The sequence below is a fragment of the Protopterus annectens genome, chromosome 4.part1 (assembly GCF_019279795.1).
Source record: "Protopterus annectens isolate FY-2018-M chromosome 4.part1, PAN1.0, whole genome shotgun sequence".
NCBI classification, from domain to species: Eukaryota; Metazoa; Chordata; order Ceratodontiformes; family Protopteridae; genus Protopterus; species Protopterus annectens.
The window spans coordinates 602,285,794-602,306,354 of record NC_056734.1 but is presented as its reverse complement, the minus strand read 5'-3'; the positions used below and the strand labels follow the sequence as shown (position 1 = coordinate 602,306,354).

Sequence of the window (20,561 nt, the reverse complement as noted above, 5' to 3'; positions counted from 1 at the left end):
TAGCTGTGGTTCCTCCTCTACATCTGTACAAGACATATGTACAGCCTTAGCAGATGTGCAAGTAGGCAGCTCCCTGTCAGTCTCCAACTGGTTTGTGGCAAAGGGAATTGGTGTTAGCACTGGCCGGTCCTCATGTTCTTCACTGAGCCCACAGGAGATGTCTGGTGGAGGCTGGATAGCAGCAGATTCAGTACATGCTTTTGTTTTGTTTTTTTGTAACTTTTTTCTTAAGAGGCAGATGCACTTCCAGAAGGGTGGATTCAGCCATGGAATGTTGTGTCAATAACGTTAGACACTGGCTTTCCAGATAAAATGAAAGGGAAGACAAACAACTGTAGAGCATCTTAGGGACAAATGCCAGAGAGATTATCACACTGAGTAAGGCCGTGCATAGCACCTTAGTAAAGAAGGCACTTCTCATGCCTGTCCTTATGAGGAGACTCCCACACACACATCTTCCCTTCATGGATGCCACGAAAACAAACTGTAAGGGGGAAAAAAGAAAGGAAGGAACCACAACAGAGCACTTATCTGTAGAAGGCTTGTTAGAAGGCTGAATTCAGAAGTAACAGACTGGCATCAAAGAATGTCTGAGGATTAGGTGTCCCTATATCACATATATACCATATGCCTTGAGCGAAGGACATATGCATGACATATGATTCTGGAAGGTGCAAAGGCTTTGTTATGGTGGCTGGATGTTTGGCTATTCTTGGAATGATATCCCAAGTATAAAGATTACTGCAACAATGATAACGAAGGACATCTTGGATACCTAAGCAATATGGTAAAAGTGTTTTTTAAAAGGAATTTATCTAAGCCCTGAGTGATGGCAGGAAATGCAGTCAAATACTTGCCTTCAAAAGCAAGTTCCTTATAGTACCTATCCTGAAATGTATGAATGCTACTCAGTAAATGTTACAAGTGTCACCTTACATTTAAACATGGCTGAAAAGGGATATTACTAAGTGTTACTCTTTTCCTGCTCTCCCTGGTAAATGAATGCCCAAATCACAGAATGCAATTTTTTTCATTGTCATTATACAATTCACAAAATCTGATCATGTTACAGAAATTACCAGTTTTTGTATATGTGTACATGCACTGTTCCATTAGTTAGCTCACCTACTCAGCATGTGCTCCTTGTACTACAGTTATTAGGACTTGTCTCTGGCTTACTTACTGCGTACTGTTACCCACTAACAGCATTAGAAAGAACCATACTCACTAGCAGACAGAGTATACTGTGTAAGAAAATTGTTTTAGCCATACTGCCTCACCTTGTAAACACACTGCAATAGTGAAGTCCATGACCCAGCTCACCAGTGCCATCAAAAGACCAAGTAGTATTAGGAATATCCAGTCCTCCCCAACCTTCGAAATGAAGAACTTCTGACACCTGACAAGACAAACTGCAAAACAGATAAATAAGGGTGAGTCTCTCATGAACTGTCATATTAACCATTTATAAAGTCAGTTCTAATGGAAATGATAATGCACTACCACATGAATCAATACTAAAGCTAGAAAACTGCATCAATGACTATTTTAAAACTTATGATAGCAGGTGTTGGTAATACTAATGAACAAACTCCAAAATGAATTAACATTCTTAGTGAATGTATATTTAGAAAGAAAATTCCTGTGCACTTGTTTTACAGCACAACACAGCTTTTGTGTTGAAGCACAATGAATACCTTCCATTTAAAACTATTTAATGTATTTTGTTGAATTATTAATTTCTTACAACACATCCAATCATGACATCCATAGCTAATTTGAGTACTGAATTTGTCTCCAGTACAATTTAAATACCATGTTCTTTAGCTTGGTTAATTAATTGTATTTATGTAACAAATCAAATCTTATTGATTCATCAACTTTTTTTTTAAACAAGAAACATCTTTATTGAATTTTCACTTTTCATATAGGCAATCATGCATTTATATAAACAAACCATAGTGGCATATTTTCAGTTGCAAATACTATACATCACACAGTTTTCTATTCAGTCATTGTCAATCGAACATTACATAGCTCATTCAATTTCTGCCTTCCCTTAAACCTCATTCCTCCAAAACATTATTCTACATGTACTGATCCTATAAATCCAAATTTTGTTCTATGTAATTTGCTCCTGCTCTTCTCTAAATATCCCACTTCCAGTTCTTTTCTTTGTTTCCATATTCACTAATTCTAGTATGGTTGGCTTAGACTTTGATTTCCATTTTCTAGTGACTGCTTTTTTGGCAGCGTTCAGTATTAAACTCAGCAAAGCCTTACTATGTCTAGGCAATTCTGAGTTTGTATCACAGCTCAAAAAATAATCTCCTTAGTTATACCAATTTGCTTATCCAGTATTTCTAATAGAGTAGTCAGCAGGGAATTTTTAAAGTCTGTCAACTCATTACACTTCCCAAAAACATGTAGCCAATTACCTCTTTCTTCCTCATCACACCTTCAATATTTGCGGTCTACCCGAGTAAAAATTCTTCGGAGTCTGCTTTGGGTATAAGAATACCTATGAAACTTCCAAGCAAAAAATATCCTAAATCTTCTAGACTTTGTTGCATATTTGGGAGTTATACATATATCCCCTACTGTTTCTTTATGAATTGTTTATCCAGTCTGTTTTCCCAATCCTATCTAACCTCCTCTGATTTAGTCTTATAATTATCGTGCAATGTTTTACATACCCTAGTAATTATTCCTTTTTAAACAGCAGCTTCTATTCAAGATTCTACTAAAACCTTTACCAGTGCTGGTCTTTCACTTAGGACCCCCCCTATTCCTTTCTCTTTGCCAATACTATGATATCAATCCTAGATAGGCAAGGTAATCTCAAGCCTGTAGTCCAAATTTATTTGTGGCTTCTTCCCATTCTATTACCTTTCCCTCTCTACTTATTTGCTCACAATACCTTAATTCCTTTGCCAGTTTTCTCTAATAAATTCCAACCCCTCTTGCCTGTTCTCTGTACCTCTAATTGCAGTCATCCCTATCAGCAGAATCTCCTTTCGCCATTCTCCTTTTATCTTAGTTCTTAGAATACTTTCTGCTAATTTATGACTATAATATTCTACATGATTACTGTTATTCTGCTTAAGGATCTGCATCCAAAATCCTAGTCTCTCCTTGTTTCTTGCGCTTCCCCCTATTTCATCATCACCTCTTTCCACTTTTAATTATAGGTTTCTGCTTCTGCTATGTATAGCAGCCTTAACTGTGCAGCTCTGAAATACTCCTTCAAATCAGGTAATGCCAAACTAAAACTACTCTGTTCTATTGGAAGGATCAACATATCCCACTTGATTCTTGCCCTATTCTCCTCCCAGATAAAAATCCTTCAACTCTCTATTAGTTGCTATCCATCTACAACTTCGGTAGTTTATAAAAATAAGCTTGACCTGTGTATTATAAAACTAAATGGGCTAAAACAGATTAACAGCTTCTATCTTGCTATCCTATCAATAAAACAAAGTATCCACTTACTCAGTTTTTGCGTTACCTTTTCTTTAGTCTCTTCTCATACACCCTTAGCTGCCATAACAGAATCCTTTTAAACCACACTACTAAGTACTTCATTTTATCATGTCCCAATAAATATGAGAACTGTAGAACTAATCTTTGTGTGGGTGCATAGTTTACAGCCATTTCCTTTGTTTTATCTTCATTAATGCTGTATTCGAAAAAGACTTGAAACTGTCTCAGAATGTTACACAACACTGAAATGTCCTTTTCTAGTTTTAACAAGTATACAGTAATACCACCTGTCCACAAAGTCAACTATTCTTGATTACCATATCAATAATATCCAGAGTCCATTATTTTCTTTGCTAATGCTTCTATACATAATACAAATAACAAAAGGGAAAGAGGACATCCCTGCCAGCTCCCTCTTATCCAAACAGAAATTATCAGAGAGAACCCCCACTTTAATTTTCACCTCCAGTCCATCATATATCCTCCTGATTAACCTTATTATTATGTCAGAGAATGCAAATGCTTCCACTGTCCTACTCAAAATCGCAGCTTACTTTGCTGAATGTTTTCTGTAAATTAAGACTCAACAATAACAATGGCATTTTCTTACATTCTGCTTCTGTCTGGATCATCATTGTTCTATTAATGTTGTCAAATGTTTGCCTCCTCTCCACAAAACCACAATGATCCATACCTATCAATTTTGGCATCACTGTTGCCATTTGTTAAGACACTACAGGCATAAACACTTCATAATTATGGTTTAAAATTGAAATGGTCTGCATAAAGCTGGATCTGATGGGTCTTTACCATTTTAGGTATTAAAGCAACCACAGTTTTCCAGGATGTTGGTGCTTCTCCTCCTCCTAAAATACCAATAAACAAAACCTTCCAGATGACTTACCTCCCTCCTAGCTTCAAAACTTCCACAGGAATACCATCTATTCCTGGAGACTTTCCGGTAGATTGGTTATACAACACCATTTTTATCTCATCTCCTCCTATCCTAACTATTAATAAATGGCATCTTTAATTCTTCCATAAAATTTTCTATTTGCACTGTTTCTTAATTTCTACATTTCTCTGTTTTATACAGGCTTTCATAAAATTTCTGAAATATTTCTAATACCTCTACAGGATCTCTGGTTATTTTACTCATTACGGGCTCTTTAAGCTTGGCAACAACCTTTTCTACTTTCAGTTTCCTGAACCACTGTGCTGAAAGTCATTATAAAAAAAAATAGTTGCTTAACATTCATTGAATATTGTGGTCTGTATCTCTCTGTAGTTATTTATTTTTCTATTTGTTTCATAGAATACTGTGGTCTCTCTCTCTGCAGTTAGTGGGGGCTATTGTGTTTCACTTCATTGATATTCAGTGCTAAACGCTTAGCCTGGAGGGTTTCTCTATATTTATAAGTGTTAATCACATATCTCTGAATTTATTACTCCTCAATATCTGAGTTGTTTGGCTTCTGCTACATACCTACAATCAACTGCATTACTAGCTGAGTTAAGTACAAACTTGCAGTGTTAAAGATTGTACTGCATTTTATTTTTCTGTCTATTTAGTTGTTTCTTTGAATATTGTGGTCTGTGTCTCTCTGCAGTTATTTATTTTTTTGTTGAATTGTTTCATAGAATACTGTGGTATCTCTCTCTCTCTCTCTGCAGTTAGTTTCTTGCCCACCCTCCCTGTTCTTGTTCTGGTATTAATCTTGGTGGCTTTGGAATTGCCCATCCCTCCTGTAAATTTGTGTTTGAACACTCCTCCTGGGTCGATCTCATTTGCTCACTCAACCGAGTACAGTGAGATCATATTTTGATTTCAGACACGCCTACCACTCCCATCTGTTCAGCTCTATCCCAGCTCTATTCCAGTCTAGTGTCACAAGCTTATTCTACCTACTACAGAGAGAACATTTGTGAAGGGCAAGCCACTTAGGTCCTTAATTTTGAATTGTCTTCTGTTTCTCTTTTCGCAATTTCCACTTTCCAAAAAAAAAAATTCTAAGCTCGTTTCCTGCCTTTCCTGTCTAGTCCAGATTTGCTGTAACTAGGCCTGTTTGTAAGCTTCTGAGCCCCCCAAGCCTTTCTGTGTTGGAGGGAAGCCTTCTAGCTTATCTGTGGGAGTGGTAAGCACTAGGTAGCCTATCTACCACAAGAGTGGTTTCTGGCCCAGAAATTGTAGTTTATTGGCCGTTTGGGCAGTTTTTCCATCTCTTTAACTTTCTGATTTAAAAGCCCACATCTGCGCTTGTTTCCCACCTTTCCTGTAACTAGTCTAGTCCAGATACAGATGTGCTGTATCCAGGACTGTTTGTAAGCTTCCGAGCCACCCAAGCCTTTCTGTGCTGGAGGGAAGCCTTTAGCTTATCAGTGAAAGTGGTAAGCACTAGGTAGCCTATCTACCACAAGATCCAGGTACAGATTCTTAGTTTTTAGCACTTGAAATTGCTTATTCTTGCTCAGCACTTATCATGGTGTGGATGGGAGGAGAAATGGTGTAGGCATTATCCTGAAGGAAGAGTATGCTAAGAGTGTTTTGGAGGTGAAAAGAGTGTCGGATAGAGTGATGTTTATGAAGCTGGAAATTGATGGTGTAATGATGAATGTTGTTAGTGCATATGCTCCACAAGTTGGGTGTGCGATGGATGAGAAAGAAAAATTTTGGAGTGAGTTGAAGTGGTGATGACTGTACCCAAGAGTGAGAGACTGGTGATTGGAGCAGATTTCAATGGGCATGTTGGTGAAGGGAACAGAGGGGACGAGGAAGTGATGGGTAGGTATGGTGTTAAACAAAGGAATGCAGAAGGTCAGATGGTAGTGGATTTTGCAAAAAGGATGGACATGACTATGATGAATATGTATTTTAACAAGAGGGAGGAGCATAGGGTGACATACAAGAGTGGAGGAAGATGCACACAGGTGGATTATATCTTATGTAGAAGGGCCAATCTGAAGGAGACTGTAAAGTGTTGGCAGGGGAAAGTGTAGTTAGGCAGCATAGGATTGTGGTTTGTAGGATGACATTGGTGATCAAGAAGAGGAGGATGAGTGTGAGGGCAGCACCAAGGATCAAATGGTGGGAAATGAAAAAGGGTAATTGTGAGGTGATGTTTAGGGAAGAGTTAAGACAGGCACTGGGTGGCAGTGAAGAGTTACTGAATAGCTGGGTAACTACAGCAGAGCTAGTAAGAGATGGCTTGAAGGGTGCTTGGTGTGACATCTGGAAAGAGGAAGGAGGACAAGGAGACCTGGTGGTGGAATGAAGAAGTACAGGAGAGTATACAGAGAAAGAGGTTGGCGAAGAAGAAGTGGGATTGTCAAAGAGATGAAGAAAGTAGACATGAGTATAAGGAGATGAGGTACATGGCAAAGAGAGAGGTGGGGAAGGCTAAGGAGAAGGCATATGAAGAGTTGTATAAAAGGTTGGACACTAAGGAGGGAGAAAAGGACCTGTACCAATTGACTAGACAGAGGGACCAAGCTAGTAAAGATGTGCAACAGGTAAGGGTGATAAAGGATAATGAGGGAAACGTACTCACAAGCGAGGAGAGTGTGTTGAGCAGATGGAAAGAGTACTTTGAGGGGTTGATGAATGAAGAGAATGAGGGAGAGAAGGTTGGATGATGTGCGGATAGTGAATCATGAAGTGCAGTGGATTAGCAAGGAGGAAGTAAGGATAGCTATGAAGAGGATGAAGAATGGAAAGGTTGTTGGCCCAGATGACATACCTATGGAAGCATGGAGGTGTTTAGGTGAAATGGCAGTGGAGTTTTTAACTAGATTGTTTAATGAAATCTTGGAAAGTGAGAGGATGCCTGAGGAATGGAGAAAAAGTGTTTTGGTACCGATTTTTAAGAATAAGGGTGATGTGCAGAGCTGTAGTAACTACAGAGGGATTAAACTGATCAGTCACAGCATGAAGTTATGGGAAAGAGTAGTGGAAGCTAGGTTAAAAAGGGAGATGATGATTAGTAATCAGCAGTATGGTTTCATGTCAGGAAAGAGCACTACAGATGCGATGTTTGCTCTGAGAGTGTTGATGGAGAAGTACAGAGAAGGTCAGAAGGAGTTGCATTGTGTCTTTGTGGACTTAGAGAAAGCATATGAGAGGGTGCCTAGAGAGGAGTTGTGGTATTGTATGAGGAAGTCGGGAGTGTCAGAGAAGTATGTAAGAGTGGTACAAGATATGTACGAGGGTAGTGTGACAGCGGTGAGGTCTGTGGTGGGAGTGACGGATGCGTTTAAGGTGGAGGTGGGATTACATCAAGGATCAGCTCTGAGCCCTTTCTTATTTGCAATGGTGATGGACAGGTTGACAGACGAGATCAGACAGGAGTCCCCGTGGACTATGATGTTTGCAGATGACATTGTGATCTGTAGTGAGATTAGGGAACAGGTGGAGGAGACCCTGGAGAGGTGGAGATATGCTCTAAAGAGAAGAGGAATGAAGGTCAGCAGGACTAAGACAGAATATGTGTGTGTGAATGAGAAGAAGGACAGAGGAATGGTGGGGATGCAGGGAGTAGAGGTGGCGAAGGTGAATGAGTTTAAGTACTTGGGATCAACAGTTCGGAGTAATGGTGAGTGTGGAAGAGAGGTGAAGAAGAGAGTACAGGCAGGATGGAGTGGGTGGAGAAGAGTGTCAGGAGTAATTTGTGACAGACGGGTACCAGTAAGAATGAAAGGGAAGGTCTACAAAAGGGTAGTGAGACCAGCTATGTTATACGGGTTGGAGACAGTGGCATTGACAAAAAGGCAGGAATCAGAGCTTGACGTGGCAGAGTTGAAGATGGTAAGATTTGCACTGGGTGTGATGAGGATGAACAGGATTTGGAATAAGTATATTAGAGAGTCAGCCCAGGTTGGAAGGTTTGGAGACAAAGCCAGAGAGGCAAAATTATGTTGGTTTGGACATGTGCTGAGGAGGGATGCAGAGTATATTGGGAAAAAGATGCTAAGGATGAAGCTCCAGGTAACAGGAAAAGAGGAAGGCCTAAGATAAGGTTTATGGATGTGGTGAGAGAGGATATGCAGGTGGTTGGTGTGACAGAGCAAGATGCAGAGGACAGGAGGAAATGGAAACAGTTGATCTGCTGTGGCGACCCCTAATGGGAGCAGCTGAAAGAAGAAGACGACTTGTTCAGAACTTGTTGTTAGTGCTAAATAAGCTACAAATTACTACAGCACTTAACCTTCCTCTTTACCTAGAGGAAAACAGTTTTTGTACTTACTTTCCTCACTTCTTAGAGAAAAACAGCTCTTATACTCACTTTCCTCATTTATCTAGAGGAAAGTAGTTTTTTATTCAGGCATGTCCAAGGGTCGGCTTCCAGTGTTCTCTCCTGTCTATCTGATGAATTTGGGCATCTTGGGGAAATGTAGCAATTGCATCATGTACACAGACAACCCTCTCCTCCTACCACCCAACACCACAAACAACCTGTGAGAGATGCACTTATCTAGCCAAATGGAGGTAAAGCTCTCTCCAACCAAGACTGAACTTGACGGTCAAGAGGAGAAAGTAAACACTTGTACCACACCACACTCATCACATAGTCCCACTAAAACTACATGACCAAAATCCCCACACAGAAACACAAAAACATTCACGGAGGCTCTCAATAATAATAATCTGTTCAAGCAACAGAGACTTCCAAAGCAGAAACGCAAGCAACCTCCACCCCCCCCCCCAGCACAACCAAAATGACACGACCCACAGACTCTGTATGCCAATAAACCACAGCCCATAAGGCAAAACAACGTACCCAGCACACTAGTTATACATGACTCTACAGTCAGGCACACTGATGTCCCACTCACCAGGCTAAACAAGGAGAAGGTTACTGTCAGCTGCCTGTCGGGTGCCAAAATCTGCCATATAACCCACGCACTCAGGTCACTCCACAAGTACAAATATGACTCTGTCATTGTCCATGTTGGTGTGAACGGCCTGAAGTGCACCTCCCTGGACTACATGAAAAGAGACATGGAAGAGCTCTCTGATCTTGTAGCCTAGGCAGGTATGACCCTAGCCCTGAGTAGCATCCTGCCATCGCCCAGAATGATACCGCAGTACAAGGACAAAATGATTGACTTCAACAATTGGCTAAGCTTCTGGTGTCATTCTACGGGGATCCAGTATCTGCCTGGGACGACATGGTCGACAGGCCATGATGCTTTGCCAGAGATGGCCTGCATCTGTTGCCCCTGGGATTCCGGATACTAGCTAAGGCTCTTGCTGCCCCATAGTGCCTTTTTTTAGGCAAGGTTCAAATGACAAATTCACCACTGTAACAGGAACAGGCAAGGAAAAAACTGAGGGTAGTGCTACTCAATGCTAGAAGTCTAAATCTCAAAATGCACTCACTCGAGGCACTCCTTAAAATGGAGAACATTGATATCTGTGCAGTGACTGAGACCTAGTTCAAGGCTCCAGAGAGCACCCCTGCATTACTAGGCTATAGCTCATACCACACTTTTCAGTCATCTAACCTGGACCAGAACACCAAAGCCGGTGATGTGTCCATATTCATTAAGGATTTTCATACCTCCAGGCTAGTTGCGCAGCATAATGCATCCAAAGTTATCCAAGTACAACTAACTCTGGGCAAAACTGCAATCCAAATTGTAGCTTGCTACAGATCTCCCACCATACACCAGGATTCTCACTCCTCTTTTCTTGATATACTGGAAAATATTAGGGTTCAATCAAACACCCTAATAATGGGCTATTTCAACTACCCCACCATTAACTGGGAAAACTACTCATGTAACAACTTCTTTGCTCAAAACTTTCTGGAATTCATAAATTCCAGTGCCCTGGATCAACTTATCCACACCCCTACCAGAGGAAACAAAATCCTAGACCTAGTCATTACCAACATGAGTGACCGGTGTTCCACACCTAAAGTCAACTCCTCATTGGTCAGATCTGACCATAAACTAATCATCCTAGATATCCACATCCCGTCCCCACCCACCATTAAGGAAAATATGGTAAAAAATTTCTCCAAAGCCAACTTCATGCTTCTTAACACAGAAGTGGTGAACTTCATGACACCCATGCAGATGGACAATACAGTTATGACTGCTGAATCCTACACAAATGCACTCTATAAGCACTTACACAAGTGCATGAATCATACTATCCCAAACAGAACCAAGATGCTATCCTTCAAAAAAAAGAAAGCCAATCTGGTGGTCCCCTGCCATAAACAAACTCTACAACAGAAGGAAGAAACTGTTGCAAAAGAGAGTAAAATCCCATGAGTGGAGGAGCTCCCTGGTCAACCTCAGTAAGAAGCTGAGATCTCTTATAAGATCCTGCAAAGCTAGCTACAAAAACAAAATTGCCACTGATTTTAAGGGAAACCACAAAGCAGTCTATAGCTATGTCAAGAATCTCAATGGCAACACCCAGATCTGCTCCGAGTTACAGCACAATGGCATGAAAATTACAGCACCAACTGATATTGCCAACATCCTGGCAGACAGGTTCAGTGCTAACTTTATTTCCCTCTCACCCCCTAAAAGGCCCATATCTATATAGGAAGAATGCAGAGTCCCTGTAATCACATCTATACAGGTAAAAGCTGCACTCTCTAAAACCAAAAACACAGCATCCATGGCACCACACAACATCCCAGGCTGCGTTTTACATGAACTTTAGAATGAACTGGTTCCCCACCTAAGCACCATGTTCAATCATAGTCTCACATCAGGCTTTGTGCCCACTGAATGGTGCACAGCAACAGTTATCCCACTCCACAAAGGGGGAGCCACCACTGATCCTGGGAACTATTGCCCTATTAGCCTAATGAGCTTGGTCTGCAAGGCCATGGAACGTATCATCATGGAACTCGTAAGCAAAGACATTGGTAACCTCCAATCTCTGGACCCCACCCAGTTCGGGTTTGTGAAAGCCAGATCATGCCTTCTGAACCTAATCAACTTCTCTGAGGAAGTCACCAAAGCCATAGACGAGGGTAAGGTGGTTCACACAGCCTATCTTGACCTCGCCAAGGCTTTCAACACCATCCCCCATTCTGGAATTATAGCTAAACTCAGTAAACTAGGTATAAATCCCTATGTCACAACTTGGGTTGCCAAGTGGCTCACTGACAGAACCCACACTGTAAAAGTTGCACACTCCAAATCTGACATCAAACCAGTGACAAGTGGAGTACCCAAGGGTTCAGTCCTAGGACTTCTCCTGTTTGGTATCTACTTCTCTGAAGTACAGGCTAACACAGAACAACTCTGGCTAATGAAGTTCACAGATGACTGCAAACTAGGAGCCATAATTAAGTCCCCAAATGATGTGGACATCCTACAGAAGGGCCTCACTAAGACAGATGCCTGGTGTCCGAGGCATGGCCTCAAGCTCAATGCTAAAAAGTGCATTATCATCCCCTTTGGTAAAAACTCTGCACCCATGAGCTACCACATAAACGGCAGTCTACTTAATGCCGAATGTGTGATAAGAGTCCTTGGGACTCAGGTGGACAGTAGTCTCTACTTTGATAATCACATCGCCACAGGAGTCAGGAAATCCTTCTATGTGGCACACCTCATCACAAAAGCGTTCTCATCCAGGTAAAAAGAAGTCAATGTTCCCCTCTACTCAGCGTTCATTAGACCCATTACAGAGTACAACACCTCTTTTGGAATGTACCTCACAAGATATCTGCAGCAGCTGGGAAAGGCCACAGAAGTACCTCACAAAGAGAATTACTGGCCTCAAACAGATGCCCTACACTGACCGTCTCAAAAACTCCAGCTTTACTCTGTAGCATATCACCTACTCCAAAGGAAATCTCTGCCTAGCATATAAAACTATGTTAAACTCAGAGCTGTTGGACATGCTACACCTAGTGGGGGGATAAATTCCTGTCCCACAGACTTCCTATACTCTGGAACAAGCTACCCATCTATGTCAAGCAAAGTTCCTCATTAGCACTCTTCAAGAAAAATCTTGATGAGTGGATGGGAAATAGGAAATACACCCCGGGGGTCACTTCTGTGGCTCTGCTCGACAGGGGCACAGGAAATTAACTTTCTTGGGTGGCGTAAGCCAGGGAACCTTGTTGGCTAGGCTTACTTAGGCCCTTGGGCCAATAGCCTAGTACCTACCTATGAACCTATAAACAGCAATCTTTCTGAACACATCCATATTATCCAGGTAGCTCCTTATTTTGTCTTTAGCACTCCACAGTATTGATCCATCAACGTTGTCACAAATTAGTGAATATTTCAACATATGAAATCAATATACAATATGAAATGTCCACATTCCAAATACAAGCAGAATTGTTTTAACAAATTAAATCAACTAAGTATAGAATTCCCTCCAAATTTAGTCTGGATTGGAACAATTCAGACTGTCTTATTTCCTTTTTAAATGTTTCACAGTTAGAATTATTGGCCCAAATTACTGTATATCTTCTGTATTTTCAATCTGTATCTTTCCAAATGATATGAGAAGTGGGGAACCTATCCATGAACCCAGCTCTTAAGTCCATTTGTCCAATTACTGCAACCATGGCAACCAGTTAACTCTTGGCTTTTTCCCTAAACTACCAACTGCTCCATAAATTACCTCAATTTATCCACTAATAATATCAATTCCTTTATTTTGGGTTCACTTTGGGAATTCCAGTCTCTCCCAACACCATTATTATCCACTATAGACTGGAACTATGTACTGGAAGCTCCTTTTCTTCCAATGCCTCTAAGACAAGGAGCCAGAAGCTACGGCTAATATATTCCCCAAACAAATCAGTTAGTAACCTCTGAACTTCCCTTATAAAATTCTCTAGATTCATACATACCCAGAAAATTTACTCTGTCTACCCCTTATATCCCTTAAAGACATCCAACACAACTGGTCAACTGCTGAAACATCACTGATAGCCTCTTTGGCATGTAAAATATGTGTGCAGAAGTTTCCAGATTAAAGTTACAAGTTGCCCATGAATTATTAGCTACTCCAAGTATGGCATACAACTAGCCCTCACGTCTCTGACCCCACTACCTATCTTGCAATTGTTCTCATCCTAACATAACTTTTAAGGGTGTTGCATACTTTTTAATATGCAGCACTCCATATATCAATATCATCCTACCAACCTCTTGTCCTTGTATTAATTCCTTTGTTCATGTTATTAATTATGGCCACTTCTCCTGGGCTATCCTGAACCAAGTGATTTTCCAAACTTAATTGCTGCACTCTCTGCAGGAGCTGGAAACACCTTTGTATTTCACATTAGGAAAAAAACTAATTCTGAATAATTTATACACAACAATGAAGCTCTTGGCTTCTCTCGCTCTCCCCCCATTTCTCTCTTCATGCTCATAAATGTATGCGTTTATCTCTCTTTGGCTCTCCCAGTCAGTAATGCATACTGGTTTCAATACCCATGTTTCACATGGATAAATATTTTCAGTAATTCTTGTTTTCAGCCATACGTTCTTTCTGCAAACCTCAAAATGCTTTTAGTAAATACCATTCTGCAATTAAAGAAAACCTTTACCATCTCTTTACATCTAAGCTAGACAAGTACATGTTTGACACACAGTATAAAAGGTGACATGAGCTGCACAGCTCAGTTATATTGTGTAATGCAGGTGAAAATGGATACTGTGTAATACCTGCCACTAACAGTCCGCCTCACTCTCTTGACACATCTCTTCCCAAGAAACATGTGATTTATCACCTACCCAAAGAAATGTCACCATCCAACTCAAACTTAATGAGTTGACCCCATCTGAGACCGCTCAGGTAGAAATGAGGAGGAAGATGCCAATGAAGTACTTGTACTCTTTTATACAACATTAAAACTGTTTTCCATTTTTGACTCATTCAAAGATTTTAACTAATACTTCCTCACAGGACATCTCTATCATATCTCCAAATATTTAGGTCTCTGATGTCCCCACAAAATACAGTAATGATTTACCATTTCACAGGCTGATATAAAATCAAGTCCTAGATCTTTTGTGTTGTTTATATTTATTTCATACCCTGATATTTTTTCAAAATCCTTTACCATATTAAAGAGCACCTGGATATCCGTTTTAATCTATCGATGTTAGCAGTACACCATTCATAACAGAGCAATTTTTGACTGCATCTGTCCCTATTCATGCACCTTAAACTGTAGAATTTCTCATTGCTACAGAGAATGGTTATATATATAGTGAAAATAACAAAAAGGACACTGGGTAACCATGCTTAGTTCCCTAGCTGACACAAATTCCTCTGACATCATTGTCAATATCATTTGGGTCTTGGATTCCTAATACATTTCCATTATTAATGGCATAAACTTCTCTAGAAACTTTCTTTTTATCATTACTACAAATAAATACACCCCAATCAGTCCTACCAAATGGCTTTTTAGCTTCAACTCAAATTATGGCCAATGAAATTCCCTTCCTTTGAGCATATTATAACTAATTGTAACTCCTCCATTCCACAAACCCAACTTGATCTAAAATTATTAATCCTGGTACCAACCTAGATAGTCTAATGGCTAAAATAATCATAGAAAAACTTGTAATCATTGTTTAGGACTGAAACACAATATACCCCTGGGATCACTTCATTGGCTCTGCTTGACAGAGGATCAGTTAATTAATCAATGGGGAGGCGAAAGCCGACACACACTGGCTATGCTTATAAATGTCCTCGGGCAGATAGCCTAGTACCTACCTATGAACCTATGAACATGTCCACATAAGAAGGTTAGAAGAAGGTTCTTCCCTTCCTTCAAAACTACTGTTATTACCACAGTCAGGAATCTCATAAATGTTCCGTTTCTTATTTATTAACTGTAGCTACTCTCTTTAAGATCACTGCCTTCTCAATTTTCTTTTCCTACTGAATTTCTTCCTGCTTGTCTACTAATAGCCTTCTTCAGCTCATCCACACTTTCCCCCTCTTGTTCTGTTAACACTAACCACTAGGGCTCTCCTAGATACAAATGTAATCCCCCTCTTTTTGTACTTGCTGATTACTAGTCCATTACATTCCAGTAACATCCTAGAGTGGTGTGGTGAACTGTGCTATTTGCGTACATACAATTCTGTACTTTAATGAGGTTTACATTGTCTATTTAAGCATTAATAATGTAACATTCTGTAAATGCTGAGTTTTGTTTTTCTTATTCAGTGTCACACCTTGGCTATGGTAGCCCATCTTCTCTAACATACTGACTTCACTGTTATCCTTTCTCGATTTCTAGGCATAAGCTCTCCCTCATTTCTACATTTATCACCTTCATAAAATATTCAGTACTGCAGTGTTTTTCACTTTTTCTTTCCTTTTATAACTCATGGACATTACACTGGTCCCTGTCCCTCAAATAGGAGTTCTGCTACACTTTGCTTCATTCTCCTACCCTACCTCCAATTCCAACCCAGCCCACCTTACTCTAATAATACACCACTCGTCTACACCTATCACCTGTGGCACCTACTCCCTATACCTTGCCAAATAACTTTACTGCTATCATAGAATCATTCCCATTTCTATTCACCTATTCCCGACTTCCATCTAACATTTAGCATCATTCCGTACAGCCTTTCTCACTCACATAATGCTTTGCACTATATCCAGACCTACTCAGACTCTTTCCCAACAATACTTCTAAGACATTCATTAGCAAAATTTCCTCTTTCATTCATCCCAATGATATTCTAAAATCAGATATATATTTATCTCTCATCTTTTTCTCTATATCTCTCAGCCTTCCCCCTCATCTCACTATTCTGCTTGCATCCCTCTGCCCTCAATCTCTCTACATTTATACAGAATTAAATCAGCAAACTGTGCTTTGCTTACTTTCTTTGTCAATACTTATTCTACATGGTTAACAGACCCTCTCACTACCTATATTCATCCTCATTGTTATCAATATCCATATATCAATAATACTCACATTAATACTCAAACACCCACACATCTCAAAATCACTTTTAAGGTTTCAGACTCAATACTGTTATTGTAAATTACAACTTCAACTTCCCCAAATAAGATAAGAAGTACGGAGGGTGTAACTACATCCTAATCCTCTAGCCTTCAAAACCCTCTGTTCTTACAGTTCAGAAATAACATGTTTTGTCTACAATTATTCACAGGAGTACCTTTCCTCCTACTTGCACACTTAACATCCTACCAGCATCCACCACCCTCACAATTCCCAAAAAAAAAAAAAAAAGTCTTATATTGTGTCCTCCAAGCAAAATACTTTTGAACATCATCGCTCAACCACACCCTAGCTGTATCAGCATTCGTACATCCTACTGTCTAAGCACAATTATCTAAAGCAACAGCCATTTATTCACAAATTGGGTATTAAACATAACATCAAGCAAAATTACCTCTAGCTGTACCATCACATTGCTGTACCCATAAAACGTAATGGTGAAATTCACCCAAACCCAGGCCAAACTCAGCATATTCAAGCACCAGATAGCATATCAACAGCAGCTTCTTTATTACTACCATCTCCCCCACACTCCCACCCTGGCTTTCATATAATCTGTACCGACCCATGAAGTATGAGATACAACAGAGACCTCGTTTCTGATAAAGTAACCACAAAGGAAAAGAACAGTAGCAGCAAAAACAACCACAGAGGTTCCAAACACGGCAAATACGACCTTTGCTTTGTTTTGTTGATTCTTTTATTCTAAAAAGTACAAACAGGTAAGCGCTTTCACGGATAACAAACTCCGCTTCATCAGACCATGTTAAACACAGTGTAACAGATGACTATTTAAATGTTGCAGCAGCCAATCAAGTACAAGTCTGGAAGGAAGGGAAAGGTCAGTGCATTTAAGATGCATACTGTAGTGCAAAACAGACTTGCTTAGTGCTGACAGTTGAAAGCAGCTCACATCCACAATGTTAAACACTATCAAACTATTGCAGCCTTAAAAACACAATACATATACATGCATAAAAACAGGTTATTATACAAATAAGTAGCAGCATTTATTAAAGCAGCAACTCATAGTAAAATGTCTAAAAAAATCCTGCTGATTCCTTGCTATATCAGCATAGACAATAATAAGAAAACAAAAGCAATCGATCTGTTGAAAGTCTCAAGACAGAAGTGGTTGAACTAGTACAGCTATTACATAGTATTAGTAAAAGCTGCCTGATACTAAATGTACAGTTAACAAAAATAAGAATAGAATGATGTGTGAAACTGTGCGACATGCATATGCTACAAATGCATAATTGAGAGACATAAATATAGTCATGGAACATCATGATAAAAAATTGATGTTATCATGCTAATGATGTTTCAGAGCTCTTGCTTTAAGGAAAAGTTTTATTGATACCTTGCTGTTCAAGCCCGGGGGGTTGTCAGCTTGTAGCTGAATAATCCATTTCTGTTCTATGGATTCAGTCTTGTTTAACAGATCACCACCTCGAATATTGGCATGCACTAACTCTAAAGCGAAAAACTTGAACTTATGAATGGGGCCCGTCTCATTAACATGCATAGCTAAAGCACTGGATACTTTCACATTTCTAATGTCCCTCAAATTTTCAAGGATCCTATCCTTGAAAGCCCTATTTGTCTTACCTACATAGTAGGAAAAACAAGTAATGCAGAAACAAAAGTATACCAGATTCTTGGTCTGACAATCCGCATAAAAACTAGTGTCAATATTGAAACCAAGTTGGGGGTGAAGGAAATGACCCCCAGTATTTATGCATATACAAGCCATATACCTTCTACAGGTGTAGGTACCCTTTCTGTCAGATTGGGCATAGCTAGGAAGATTCAATGGTCTATAACAAAGTTGATTTTTCAGAGATTTGTTGTTCCTAAATGTAAAATCAGGCTTATTTCCAATCACTCCTTGTAGATCATGTATATTTAGAAGAATATCCACATTGGCACTGATAATATCACACACCATGCTGATGTTGCTAGCATAGGTCAAAGGCATCCTAAGCTTGTTGCCAACATTCATAGGGGTTCGACTCTGATCAACAACTGGTTCAGGAGTCTGTGCAGATGTAGAACTGTGATTGATACTAAAATATGGTTTACACCTGCCTTCCCTCTCATTCCAGGCTTCAAGTATTTGTGTTTCAATGACTTCTCTCCTGTATCCTCTGTTTATAAATTCTTCCTTGAATAGGATAACTGCCTTTTCTAACTGTGCATCATCATTATGTAGACGCATGATATGGAAATTTGCCCCCGAAGCACATTTAGGTTGGTATGATTAGGATGCATGCTATTATTGTGTAGAATGTTATTTCTTCTGACACTTTTCTTATAAACACTCATGGACATTGAATATAGGGCATCCCTACTGATCTGTACATCTAAGAACTCTACAAGAGTACAGGAATATTTATAGGTAACCTTCAAAAAAGTGTTCACTCCATTTATATACTGAAAGAATTCAAGCAAGGATTCTTCAGGGCCCTGCCACAGCAAAGAAACATTGTCCACAAAGTGCGTATACCATCTAATCAAAGTGTCAAACCTGTCATTGGATAGAATGTACTGATTTTCCCAATTAACCAACGTTAGGCTGGCATAGCTATTTGCACAAGCTGTGCCTATAGCCACACCAACTTTTTGCAAATAGAAGTCATCATTGAAAACAAAAGCATTGTTCTCCAAAATAATTTCAAAGAGGGTACAGAGAGGGTGAACTTTGTCAGTAGATGTAGATGTATTATGTGTGAGTAGTATATGAGTAGTATGTCTAACATTCTCTACCTCCCAATCATTCAGTATGACGGTGAAAAGAGAGGCGATATCTAAGGTAACAAAGAAGCATGGTCCTGCAATAACATCAACATAATTACTTAGCTGAGACAAAAAATCTTCCGTATCTCTTAATACGGTCTTGCATTTGTCTAAAACCACATGTAAATTATTTTCTACAAAAATTGACAAAGGTTCAGTAATCCAGCCTCTACTGGATATTATAGGTCTCATTGGTGGTTTTGATAGACTTTTATGTATTTTAGGGAGGCCATATAATATGGGGATAATGGGGATAGTGGGATTTTCCACCTTAAAATAAACAAAGAATGGTTCTGAAATTAAACCAGTCAATAGAAGGTCAAAAATCAAAAATTCCACTTTTTCAATGATTCCTTTCAGTACCACTGCTGACAAAGAAATATATGTGTCAGTCTCTCCCAATAATTCCATCATATCAGATAGATACATATCCTTATCCAACAAAACTATGCCTCTGTCTTTGTCGGCTGGTCTTAACTCAATGCTCTTCATATTTTTTAACTCAAATAGGGCCTGCCTTTCAAGGTATGTCATACTGAAAAAACAATCATTCTGTCTACCAGTAAATTTCTGTCTTAACTGCTTTTCACATACGTCTATAAACAACTCTACAGTAGGATTAGTAGGAGGTACAAACGTGCTTGGTTTTTTAAAAATATTTTCATTCCCTGTATTGTTTTTAAATATAGTTTTAAGGGTAAGGGTTCTACCAAACATCTTAAGGTCACATAAAACATCAGTCAAGACAGCTCTTTGAGCTGGAACAAATTTTAGCCCTTTGTTTAAAACTAGTGTTCTAGTCAGCTTAGCAGATGAAATATTAATCACAAGGTCTACTTCATTCTCTTTCCGTTTCTAGATACATCTTCTTCACTCTGGAGGCGCCGAATCCTGGGATTCGTGTACCAATTCCTGGTTCTGCCTCGTATCTGTAGCGGATCCTTCAATAAAAAAGGTGCTTCAGCTGTATTGGATACAGCTGAAACATTCATATTTCTCAGAGAATTGTTTTGAGGTGTAAGTGCTTGTTTCTGTCTAACAGAAGCTTCATTGTTTATAGGGGCAGTTACAATAGTATCTGTATTATTCACTACGTTGATTGTAGTACTGCTATTAGTACTCGGTTCAGACATCAAACTTGATACACTCCCTGTAACAATGGTACTGTGAGATGGCTGCTGTGAGTGCACAGGTCCTGAGTCAGTTGTGCGATAAGTCTCAAGCATCCGCCCACTTTCTATGACATGTTGTGAAGATGGATGAATTACTGGTCTCTCTCTG

At 39.6% G+C, this 20,561-nt stretch overlaps 1 protein-coding gene across 1 annotated transcript in view; it reads right to left on the bottom strand.

The window, feature by feature from the left end:
- Positions 1 to 18,702, bottom strand: part of CLCN2 (chloride voltage-gated channel 2) — a 2,181,634-nt gene extending 2,162,932 nt beyond the window's left edge. Inside the window, 3 exon segments of the mRNA XM_044070805.1 lie at positions 1,281 to 1,449; positions 17,845 to 18,092; positions 18,261 to 18,702. Of these exon segments, the coding sequence (XP_043926740.1) occupies positions 1,281 to 1,449; positions 17,845 to 18,092; positions 18,261 to 18,702 (859 nt within the window).
- Positions 18,703 to 20,561: the final 1,859 nt, after the last annotated feature.